This window comes from Symphalangus syndactylus, chromosome 11 (assembly GCF_028878055.3).
Source record: "Symphalangus syndactylus isolate Jambi chromosome 11, NHGRI_mSymSyn1-v2.1_pri, whole genome shotgun sequence".
Lineage (NCBI taxonomy): Eukaryota > Metazoa > Chordata > Mammalia > Primates > Hylobatidae > Symphalangus > Symphalangus syndactylus.
In genome coordinates, this window is record NC_072433.2 from 71,031,989 (window position 1) to 71,044,515 (window position 12,527).

The window sequence follows — 12,527 nt, forward strand, 5'->3', positions numbered from 1 at the left end:
AATCCAATCATTGGAAAAGGGAATGGGACCTCTATAATTGACTTAGGATATCAGGATCATCCCTTGGGCTGGGGTTTGTCCCAGGATCCTCCAAAGTATATAGCTGAGGGTAGGCACTAGAATGGAACCAGAGTCGTGTTAGAAAGGAGAAACACATGGCTATTATAGAATAGTTCTAAATGCTACCGAGGAGGGCACAACTGTGAAAACCAAATAATCTTTTGCCATTCTTTTGAAGTTGGCACTTTGATTTCTAGATCGTTCCCCAACACAAGTACTTATCCTCCTCATAATTATAACTGCCTTGAAATTTGAGCTGGAAGGGAACATTCTGAGACCCAGATTGTTAAATTTCTTTTCCAAAGTCATGCAATAAATTAAATGGCAAAGCCAGGGCAGTTTCTTGACTCAGTACAGGGTATTTTCTTTCATTCTTTACTCTTGAGACTGTAGAACTGTTGGTACTGCTTTAAAATTCATGGCAAGAACTGGTTACTTTTGTAATTAACACCTCCTTATAATACATTTATTTTGTTTGTTTAGCCAGCTAGAAACCACATGGAGTCTGTGCTTTGAAAAGCCTGCCGAAATCCGTATTCTCTGTTTTGGTATTATGTGCATGAACCACCAATTGGTTCCTTCTCACCTTACACTTGATGAAGATGTCTTTCTTTCAACATCTTTCTCTATTGCTCCCCATCTTCTCTTGCTCCATTTATGATCAGCTTTTCATTTCTAAATAGACTTTGTGGTCACCCATTTCTCTTTGTGCCAGCTCCTAGCCACTGGGTACTTGAGCTGTGGTCTCTATTGTTCTTCCTACAGCCTACTCACTTGTGGTTGTCACACACATCCACATTGTTATGTGTTCCCAAACTGTATTCTGGAATGATTTTGGTAATGGCTGCATTGGATGAGATTCAAACTAATAATTAAAGCACTGAGATAGCTTCTGCTATTACAAGTTTCCTCCTGTTTTTACAATCCAAGAGGAGCTACTACTTCTACTCTTATTACTTAATGCTTAATACTACCTTTATTACATACAATGCACAAAAAGCATGTGATTTATGACCTACTTTAAACCTGAATGCTTGTGATTTACTTTGTGTTTTTCTTCATTTCTAGGCCAAGATGTTCATAAATATAAAGAGCATCTTATGGATGTGTTCAACCTTTATAGTAACCCATGCGCTACATAAAGGTGAGTGTGCTAACAATTTCTTTGTTGTTAACTGAAATAAAAATGTAAGTGCTGGAGGATGAAATGGCAATGTGGAATCACTGGAATAAAAGATTGATTTTTAAAATCTATTAAGTGCTGAAAACTATCAGTTAAAATATTATTGGACTAAAAACTTTAGTTTTAAATAAATAAGTCAAAATAAAATAATAAGTAGGATGCTAAAGATGCAAGTGAGCTTTCAGTAACTTCCCTGATTACTTTCAGGCTTTGCAAAAAAGCTCATATATGGTATTGGGCATATTTTAAAATTCTAACACTATTTCTCAAAAACTTTCCTATGCAAAAAAAGAAACACTATTAAACACCCAGTGGGCTAGAATTTGAAAAGAATTGAGAAGATAAAGAGAAAGCTGACAGCCATGTTTTTGCCCTTAGTTCCTTTTCTTTTTTAAAAAAGCAGTTGGATATGCATATGCCCTAGTTTTTTAATTTGAAATTTTATATTCTTCCAATGAGGGTTCTATAATTCCAAATTTATTATTTAATATATTCAAGGAATTTGAAGAAAGATACTATCCAAGAGTTTCACTCATCTGCTTCTGTCTAGTGTACCTCTCCAGACTCAGATTCCATTTCTTCCTCACACTTATATTATGCATCAAACTCACCTTTTATGATTTTCCAGATGAATTCCTTTTGCTAAAGTTTAAGTCATCCATCTATTCATTACCCATCCATCCATCCATCCATCATCTATGTATTCATCCATCCATACCTCCAGCCATCCATTCAATTGTCCAAAATCTTTCCATCTGTTTGCTTATCAACATCTATCCATGTATTCATTCATCCATCCATCCATCCATCCATCCATCCATCCATCCATCCATTTTCCCCACTCACCCATTCATCTGTTCACCCATTGATGATATTTTTTGAATACCTTCTTTGTGCCAGATGTTATTCTGCGTGTCCGGGAATATACCCATGGATGACTCATAACTGGCCTATCTTTCATTAAACTTACTTCTCTAGTTGTGGGAGACCAGCAATAAACAAGTAAACAAACAATCCAGGTACTTTCAAATTGATGAACATAAAACAGAGTGACATCATAGAGAGTGGCCTGAGTTGGGGGAAGTTGATAAGACCTCCTTGAGAAAGTGACATTTAAAGTGAGATGAGAATGATGATGAGGAACCAGCCAGCCAAGACCTGTCTGTAAGTTAGGAAGAAACATCGTGTGTTTGAATAGCAGAAAGGTCACTATAGTTGGAGAGCAGTGATCAAGGGGAAAGTAGGAATCGTGAACAGAGAGATTAGCAGAAACCAGCTCATCTAAATAATAATAACATCCAAAACTTGAATAGAACCTCTATGATCCAGGAACTGTTTTAAGTGCTTAACGCTAACTCACTGAAACATCCATTACCCATGTATTCTATTGAGGAAACTGTGGTACCAAGAGAGGTTAAGCAGCTTGCTCGAAGGCCCATCCCAGTAAGAAGCAAAGCTTGGAGATGAACCAATTCATGGGAGTGTGTGCTCTTTACCACCATGTTATACTTCTTATCTACATGGAACATTGTAAACTTTAGAATGTCTAGATTTTCTACTCAGGAGGCTGAGACAGGAGAATTGTTTGAACCCGGGAGGTGGAGGTTGTGGTGAGCCAAGATCGCATCATTGCACTCTAGCCTGGGCAACAAGAGCTAAACTCCATGTCAAAAAAAAAAAAAAAAAGAAAAGTCTAGATTTTATTCCAAGTGCAGTAGGAAGCATTGAAGGGTTTCAGCAAAGAAAGAAATGAGTTGATGAATGTTTTGAAAATTCAGTTTTTGATAATCTATGCAGATTTGATTGTAGGAGAGCAAGAGTAGCAGCAGAGATATCATTTAGGAGGTTATTGTAGTAGCCTGTGCATGAAATGGGGCAGGGGGTAGTTTAGATCAGGTAGCAGTAGAGATGAAGAGAAGTGAATTGGATATGTGGAGATGGAGGAGTCAGACCCACTGATGGATTGGATGGGGTGTGTAGTGAGGACATGAGAGGAGTCAAGGATAAATTGACTCCTGGGATGGCTCTCTTTCCCCTTTTCACCTCCGGATTCTGCTTTCTAACCAATTTAAAAGCTCCTCCTTGGCTGGATGCAGTGGATCACGCCTGTAATCCCAGCACTTTGGGAGGCCAAGGTTGGAGGAGTGATTGAGCCCAGTAGTTCAAGACCAGTCTGGGCAACACAGTGAGACCCCATCTCTACAAAATTTTTAAAAAATTAACTGAGCATGATGGCTTGGGCCTGTAGTTCCAGCTACTGGGAAGGCTGAGGCAGGAGAATTGTTGATCACAGGAGGTCGAGGCTGCAGTGAGTCATGATCGCACCACTGCACTCCAGCCTGGATGTCAAAGTGAGATCCTATCTCAATAACTAGTAAATAAATAAATAAATAAATTCCTCCTCCATGTTCCCTTTGTCCCCGGTGCTGTTACAGATATAATAACATCTTCCATGCTCTTGGGATAAGTTATTGTTTTTCTTCCCAAGTAGGCTACTGTAAGCTGCAAAAAGGCCTTTCATCTTCTAGCAAAGTGCCTGACACACTGACAGCACTTAGTCATTTTGTGTGTTGACTAAATGAGTGAATAAATAAATAAGTGCCACAGTGGACCACCTGGATGGTTTTTAGAGTCTAGGCTCCACCAATTGGATCATGAAGACATGCTAATCAGATGGTGAAGCCTAGGAGTTGTCTTCCTCAAAGTTTTTGGGAGGTGAAGGTGAAGGTCACAGAGAGGAAAGGACAACAGCAACCAGTGAAGATGGAGAAAGGGATATGAAAAGGGGAGTGGTATTTGAATGGGCAGTATTGGAAGGGAATTTACAGGGAAAGTAGTAGGCGACCATCCCTCAGCTGAAATTTAGACTTTCCACTTAAAGAAAGAACTCATGCAACGAAAAACAACTTGCATTGTAGCTCCTTTACAGTATTTATGACAATAATTTTGATAGCCAACAACATTGAATAATTTCTGCATGTCTTTACCTATTCTTTGTAAATCCATGATCACTATTATTAGATGTCATTAGTTCGGGGCTAATTTCGGAGAATTTTTTTATATCAGAGGTGAAAGTTGCAAATATACGATCCATATAAAACAGATTTTCTGGGTTTATAGTGGAAAACACAGTAGTAACTTGTTGTTGAGTCAAGACAAGTACTTTCATCTTAAGTTTTTTTCTATTGGCCGGGCGCGGTGGCTCACGTTTGTAATCCCAGCACTTTGGGAGGCCGAGGTGGGCGGATCAGGAGGTCAGGAGATCGAGACCACGGTGAAACCCCGTCTCTACTAAAAATACAAAAAAAATTAGCCGGGCGTGGTGGCGGGCGCCTGTAGTCCCAGCTACTCAGAGAGGCTGAGGCAGGAGAATGGCGTGAACCCGGCAGGCGGAGCTTGCAGTGAGCCGAGATTGCGCCACTGCACTCCAGCCTGGGCGACAGAGCAAGACTCCGTCTCAAAAAAAAAAAAAAAAAGGTTTTTTCTGTTTATTCCCAGTCACTGATGAGGTCAACGACTAACATAAATGATCATCTTGTCTATTGTTATGGGCTTTATTTTAACCCAGGAAGAACTACTTCCTTTAACAATAGACATTATATTATCTTATAAACTGTCCTAATCGTTGATTATCTACCATTGGCCTAGTTATTTTGATGTTCCCCTTATAGTAGGAAAAGGAGTCATGCACAGTCCTGGATAAGTGAATGAACTAGATAGTGATATTTGTCACTTGAAAGAGTGATAAATTCCCATATTCTCAATTTGACATTTATTTGGCCAAGGTCTGTGTGTGTGTGTTTGCTCAAATTGTGCAGATGGAATTTACATCATCTTTACTCTAAGGAATCTGCTGACAGAGAATGAGGGGTAATTGGTTATTCATTATTTAGTGATTTCTCCCTTACTGTACTCATTTGGACCACAAACCATCTGGTAACAGCCAATGTTTTGTTAGGATTCATTTTTATTACTTGAATTGTCAGCATTTCAGACAAATTCCTGTAGGTAGCAGATTTCTTTTAAACATGCATACTCTATAAACATTATACTCTGAACTACTGAATTTCTTTCTTAAAATATTTAGATTTAGTGAATTTCGTTTTTGTGACCCAGTGCATTAAGACCGAAGATTTAATACACAAAAGATTTGACCACACAGCTTTTTGTTAATCTTGTTAAGTTTGTATTCACATGAATATATTATTTATATCCAACCAAAGCTTTTAATTTTCTTATATATATAAACATCTAGAACAATAAACAGCCCTTGGGAAATTGCTTTTTAATATTATTTTGTTCCAACATACCTTTTCTTTACAGCACAGCTGTTTAGCAAAGCTGTATGTTTCAGAAACCTCCCTATTGGGTACATTGGGTTGAATCTCATGTCTGTCCCTATATACTTAAAATTGTGAAGAGAAATATAATTTAGTAAGAAATATTGAAGAATTGGAAGACATATATTTTAAACTAATTTTAAAAGACATGATAAAGAGTTTCAAAATTCATACCAGAATTGAAGTTGATGATAAAGCTGTTTATTTTTGCATTTAAAAATAGTACTTTATTTGTGGCAAAGTTAGTCATCTAAATAATTCTTCAGGAAGAAAGATGAGATTTTCTAGAACATATGATGAATATAAATTTGGAGATTTTTAGATCACAAAATTCTCACCCTTTCTCTTCTCAGAACAATATCTTTGTGTTATCATCATCTCCCTAATTAGGTCCAAATTAAAGGAATGTGAAATAGGTAGAAGGTGCTTTCAGAGAGTCTTCGGTGAACCTTATGGATTTATTAAAAAGATCATGAAATTACTAAAATATTTCAGTTCAGATAGTAATTAAATGCTTATAGAAATAGGATGCACCTTGACTTTGAAAAGGAACTGAAATGAACACTTCTTTTGCTTAATTTAGGGGCAGAGGAAGCACACCAGAGCTAAAAGATTCCTTGATTAGGTGTCAGGAGACATGTGTTCTGACTCAGGTCTCTCACCAGCCATCTGGGAGCTTATCCTTCCTCTCAGTGCAGAATCCTTAGTAGGGAATTGGACCAGTTTTACTTTAAGGCTGAGCTAAGTTACTTTGTAAGCCAAGGAGGCCATTAAAAGTGGAATTATTTCCTTGCAATTTTATTCCAAAATGATAATGGTCTTAGCAATATTTCAAAGGATAATTTAGTATAGCTAATAGCACACTTCACTTTGTTTTTATTTAATTTCATTAAGTGCCTTAAGTCTGCTTTGGATAAGCTGCATGTAGATTAATAAAATAATAAACAAATGCACGACAGCAATGGTTATTATATATTTGAAATAAATTAGTGATTTATATTGTAAGTACATTAAATATGATACTATATTAATTATTTTGGATTTATTTGCATCACATGAAAAAATTTATAGGCCAATCTTTTTTTAGGTTAAAATTTTAATCTTCAGCAAGAAAGAGTATTTTTTTCTTAAAGGATATAATATCTCCATAGTATCTTCTTGCAATTTTCAAAATGCTTTTCTCTGTGTTTACATTGAGAATCCAGTGTTTACATTGAGAGTGATATCATTTCCAATGCATGCCCATGTTGAGATGTGTGTTTCCAATATGTTTGACCACTAGCAGAGTGTTAGATATACATCATTTCGTTGGTTAAACAATCATTATTTCATTTCACCTAGAGGCTACTATTAACTTGTTGACCATATTTTCATGAAGTGAGCATTGTTTGTGCATTATCAACAACTTCCGTTATTACTAACATATTGTCTAGCCTAATTAATAGAGGCTGGAAGATAGAGAGGAGAGTGGGAGAGAAAGGGATGGATTCCTCTAAGAGTGAAAGAACATTTATTTTGCATGTAATGGTGTTAAACTGAAGTCAATATATTCTTTATCATTAAAAGTTTAAGAGTTTAAACAGAAGGACATTCTGCAGATAAATATTTTAGGACGGTTAGGTGAACAGAAAGCAACCTTTCCCCATTATATAATTGAAGGTAATGTCTCACTACAAAGTGACGGTAGCTGGATTTGTTATAATTATGAAAGCCTTTGGTTCCAACACAGGACCAAAGAGCATCCTTCAAATGTTAGACTTTCCCTGGTTCCAGTCCTATGAAGCACTTTTTTATTTTCACTTCATCTTTGAATTTTGTTTTCATTTCCTCTAAGGTAATGTGGCAGTTATTGTAACATTTTTTGTCTTTTGACCTGTAGACATAATTTTCATCTTTCAGCTGCTCTTCCTAATGTTGGTCCAGTCCTTTAAACCTGCCCTACGGATTCTAGCCTGCCCTTCTTTGCCCTTAATTGCTTGACCTGTTACGCTTGCCTTTTTTTATTGCTTATTTTGTTCATGTTAAACACTAAGTTAAAAATATTTTAAAATGAATGATACCACATTTCTATATATAGAAATGAGCATTATTAATCCCTGTTGTTGTAAAACATCATTGAAATTGTATACTATTCTCTTTATGTAAAGTCATTCTAATTATTTCACATGTTGAAGATGTAACCAAACTATTATAAAGGCTGCTTATTCATTCACATATTGAATAGATTAAGTTTGGGTTTTTTAAGATTTTAATTTGGTATTTTCTCTTTCCTCTAGTCAAAGTGGGAAAAAGCCCACCGGTGAGGGGCTCCCTCTCTGGAAAAGTCAGCCTACCTTGTCATTTTTCAACGATGCCTACTTTGCCACCCAGTTACAACACCAGTGAATTTCTCCGCATCAAATGGTCTAAGATTGAAGTGGACAAAAATGGAAAAGATTTGAAAGAGACTACTGTCCTTGTGGCCCAAAATGGAAATATCAAGATCGGTCAGGACTACAAAGGGAGAGTGTCTGTGCCCACACATCCCGAGGCCGTGGGCGATGCCTCCCTCGCCGTGGTCAAGCTGCTGGCAAGTGATGCGGGTCTCTACCGCTGTGATGTCATGTACGGGATTGAAGACACACAAGACACGGTGTCACTGGCTGTGGATGGTAAGGCTTTTATTATCTGCAAGAAGATAGTATAACATGACACCTGGTTCAGAAGCATTGAGATATAGCACTCAGAAGTAACTGTTGTTTGGGGTTTGGATGAGCGGAAAAACACCCGTCAATTCAATAGTCCATGTCTTTCACCAAAAATGAACTGGTACTCATTCAAAGGTCAAGGCAGGTGCATTTTTGGCAGCCACTTCATTGATTCCATGGAGGAAAGTATTGTATACTGAAAATAACAAATACCTCAAGGCATGACACATAATTTAATAATCATTACTTCAGTGTTGAGTCTTATCAGTGAATCTTTTTCAAGACTTTGAAGGTGAATCTACATTTTAAAAATTATTACGTGTGTGTATGCACATGTGCATGCATATACACACATACGTATACATATATACATGAAAAGCCTTTCCCCCTTTTTTTCTCTTAATATGATTATTAAAATATTTGAGTTTGCTTTTAGGAAATTCTATCTTAACTTACATTGAAGAAATAAGGTATTTAATAAAAACCATGGTACATATCAGAGTCTTAAAAAGGCCAAGACTTAATAAATATTTGAATTTGATCAAACAGAAATTTGGTATATTTTTAAAGATTAATATCCTAGTTGTTATCCATTAAGTATTGAAGTGAGACATTTTAGTTTCACCCTCTTTTCAGGGGTGGTTTATATGTCATTTGAATTTAAGTTAGGAGACAAAGCAAAGAAAAATTGCTTTAATTGGGTACACACATAATGCCATAGCTCTTGGAAGCGTAATATTTTGGCAAGTTATTAAGCAAAATTCTAATACCCAGACATGATGGAACAGATTTTCCTCCAATCCTCCATTTCCCTATAAAATATTTACCTTTCAGAAATATATACAAAGGGTTTTATTAAAAGTCTTTCTTGTATAGCCAAAAGGAAATACTTTGAATTTCAGATGCAACACATTAACTTTCTGAATACCCTTTTATATTCAAATTCCATTGCCTCCTTCTATAAATCTATTTTTATGTTGTCTAGGCATCCACTAAGTATCCTGGGTTCTTCTAACCTTTTTATCATTATTTTCGTTAGCCTCACTACTGTGATTTCTCTCTCTGTCTCTCTCTTCTGTTTATATATCACTTTTTAAAATCCCCAAAGGAGTTTAACAACTTCTTACAATTTTTCATCATTAAAGAATTAGCAATGGATTTGCCCCTTGCCCCTCTGAAACAATGAAAATCCTCCACTTAATCTCCTTAGCTCCATGGGGTCTTCAAATTATTCCAGCAACTGCAGATACTTATACAGATTGAAGTTCCCTGCCTTGGTGGAGGAGGCCTCTTTGTGCCCCTTTACTGCCAATCTTCAGTGCACATGGAAGATTTTTAATTACCAAGAAGACTATTTGAAGCTTTGATCAACATTAAACTAATCTAAATCTATTCAAATTCTTGCTTAAGCCTTAGAGATCATTTTCAGCTATCTCTTAAATTCACCAGATAGCACCATATATATTTTCTGGCAATTTTAGAGAGGTTCTATAAAGGTACAAATTGGCATTTGATTTTTTTTTTTTGGCAAAATCTCTTATTTGAGTCATAAAATATCAGAAATGAGAAAATGAATGCTAGTTGTCATTGCATCTACTTGGTGCCTGTGCAGGTCTTTTTGTGTTGGCACTGATCTGAGGTACTTATCTATGAGATGGGTAGTCTTTTCCCCTATAGTTATATTACTACAGTAATATAACTCTGGAAGACAGAGACGATCTAAGGATAAACACATGGGAGACAGTCTTATAGCTAGAAGTCAGGCTGCAGAAGATAAACTGTTGTCAATCCCAGGAAATTACTAGGGATAAGAAGAGTGGCACGTATCTTGGAAACCACAGTTTATTCCAAATAACAACAATAAAAAGTGTTCTTAAATGGGATGACTCTTAATAAAATCTCATTCATAAGACCCAGTTGCCTCAATTTCTATTTTTCAGTGACTTCTCTAGCACATTAGTTTGATCCACTGTGATGTCTTGCAGAAATGAGTCATCATATTTACTCCAGCTAAAAATGGAGAGACTCTTGTTGACATGGCAAGAGAGGATCCAGAGCTCCACCCCCTTGCTTGCTCTATCCTCATCCCTTTGAAAATTTCTTGAGCCCTGGAGCACAGTTCAAAACCACTAGTTTATACAACCCCTAAAATGCAACAAAGTGGAATTTGAGGCAAGTATCAGGAGCTTCTACTAGGAAGAATTTGAGAATTTATTTCAGGCTTTCTTTGGATAAAAATTATACATGTTATCTGTTATAGCAGAGACCCTACGTTATGCTGGTCAGGTAAAGAATATGATAAACATTTGAATGGTACATGGTGGTCTACTCAACATTTTAAAATCCTTTACCTAATTTGACCTTCACACTAATCAAGTAACATACGTATTTTTAGTTCCACCTTATGGGACAGGAAATTAAAGCTCACAGAAACTGACTTGTATAAAAGTAAGGAGTAAATTAGGGATTGGAACAAGTCTTCTCACTCATAAATAGTCCAGTGTCTTTTCCACTCTAGTACATTGTCTCTGAAGGTAAATATCTCATTGTTTTATATTTGGAGGAAGTAGTGTTAGTGAATATTTTTATGAGACAGGTGAGTGTTTCATGCATAAATATTGGGTTGACCCTGGATAAAGTCCTGAAGTAGAAGTTGATCTGTGGTCCCCTTAGGTCTTTGTATCTTCTGCAGAATCTACTCCCTTTAGGTATCTGGTGTTCCCATGATTGCCTGAATACTGCCTACAATCAGGACAACTATTGGGATTCAGTGACTTAAATCTCTTCCTTGATCTAGGAGATCCACTAGGAAATTTTCTGGTGGAGCAGAACGGGATGTCTAGATGAATGGCATTTTTGGGGTCCCTCAAATCAACATGATTTTGCATAATGCCGTATAAAGTAAAAGTAAATAATTATTATGATATTACTATGTATCCAACTAAGTTGATACATTGCTCCAACGAGAAATTTTGCACAGGGCAGTGGGAGATTTGAACAGGCTGGCAATTGTTTGCTGTTGTCTTTGCAGGGGTTGTGTTTCACTACAGGGCAGCAACCAGCAGGTACACACTGAATTTTGAGTCTGCTCAGAAGGCTTGTTTGGACGTTGGGGCAGTCATAGCAACTCCAGAGCAGCTATTTGCCGCCTATGAAGATGGATTTGAGCAGTGTGACGCAGGCTGGCTGTCTGATCAGACTGTCAGGTAAGAGGTCTGGGGGCCACAGGCTTCATTATTAACTTGAGAGTGAGAAGAAAGTGCCACTGACTAGCCATTTGTTTCCCCAGATATCCCATCCGGGCTCCCCGAGTAGGCTGTTATGGAGATAAGATGGGAAAGGCAGGAGTCAGGACCTATGGATTCCGTTCTCCCCAGGAAACTTACGATGTGTATTGTTATGTGGATCATCTGGATGGTAAGATGTTTGAGTTTCTATATCTCCGCATGAACTGAGAAAATTGAGGGAAGACCAGAAGTGCATTGGAATAGAGCAAGTCTTTGTGCTTGTTTGGATTCCAAACGGTGGCATTTTGTTTATACGACTGTATGATTTTGTGGTAAAATAAGCCGAAATTAAAGTGGAAAGGGAAGGAGGAGTGTGTAAATGATTATGCAGGTTAGAAATGTCTTCAGTTAATGGCAGGTTTTCTTACAGTCATGCTGCTCTTGGACTGTTTCCAATACACTTTTAGAGCATTGAGAATAGAAAGCTGTAAGGGTGGTACCTATTCTGGTAAGAGCATAAGATAAAAATCATGTGATGACAGTCCACTGTGAATCCAAGTACTGATAAACACCCAGAGCTAACTAAATAACTCCATAAACTAGCCCCGCAGGAATTTTCGAGTTTCACTTCCTGTTTATTTTGTTACACTAATATTCAGAGCAATCCTTCCTTCATTCAACCAATCAATACATTAAACCAGTTAACACATTAAAAATCACCTACTGGGGTTTTTATAGGTACTCTGCTAGTTGTTAGAGATATGAAGTCAGTTAAGGTATAGCCTGTCATTTTAAGTTGCTTACAGTCTGATTTTGGCACTGTCATTTCTCCTTTGCCTGAGTTAGAGATTCTTAAAGACAAATTTGAGCTCAATAGTACCGACATTATCTAAAGAGCATGGTGCAGCTTTATTATAAAGGCACAGGAAGGTGGGCACAGGAAGGTGGGCACGGTGGCTCGCGCCTGCAATCCCAGCACTTTGGGAGAGCTAGGTGGGAAGATAGCTTCAGTTCAGGAGTTTCAGACCAG

The 12,527-nt window shown here is 37.2% G+C and overlaps 1 protein-coding gene across 5 annotated transcripts in view; it reads left to right on the forward strand.

Moving 5' to 3' along the window:
* VCAN (versican) overlaps positions 1 to 12,527 on the forward strand; it is a 109,711-nt gene that overhangs the window by 11,157 nt on the left and 86,027 nt on the right. For all 5 annotated transcript variants that reach the window (XM_055298137.2, XM_055298138.2, XM_055298139.2 and 2 more), the window contains exons 2-5: positions 1,129 to 1,204; positions 7,860 to 8,234; positions 11,302 to 11,476; positions 11,560 to 11,687. In XM_055298137.2, the coding sequence (XP_055154112.1) occupies positions 1,135 to 1,204; positions 7,860 to 8,234; positions 11,302 to 11,476; positions 11,560 to 11,687 (748 nt within the window). In that variant the 5' untranslated portion in view covers positions 1,129 to 1,134. The remainder of the gene's footprint in view (positions 1 to 1,128; positions 1,205 to 7,859; positions 8,235 to 11,301; positions 11,477 to 11,559; positions 11,688 to 12,527) is intronic.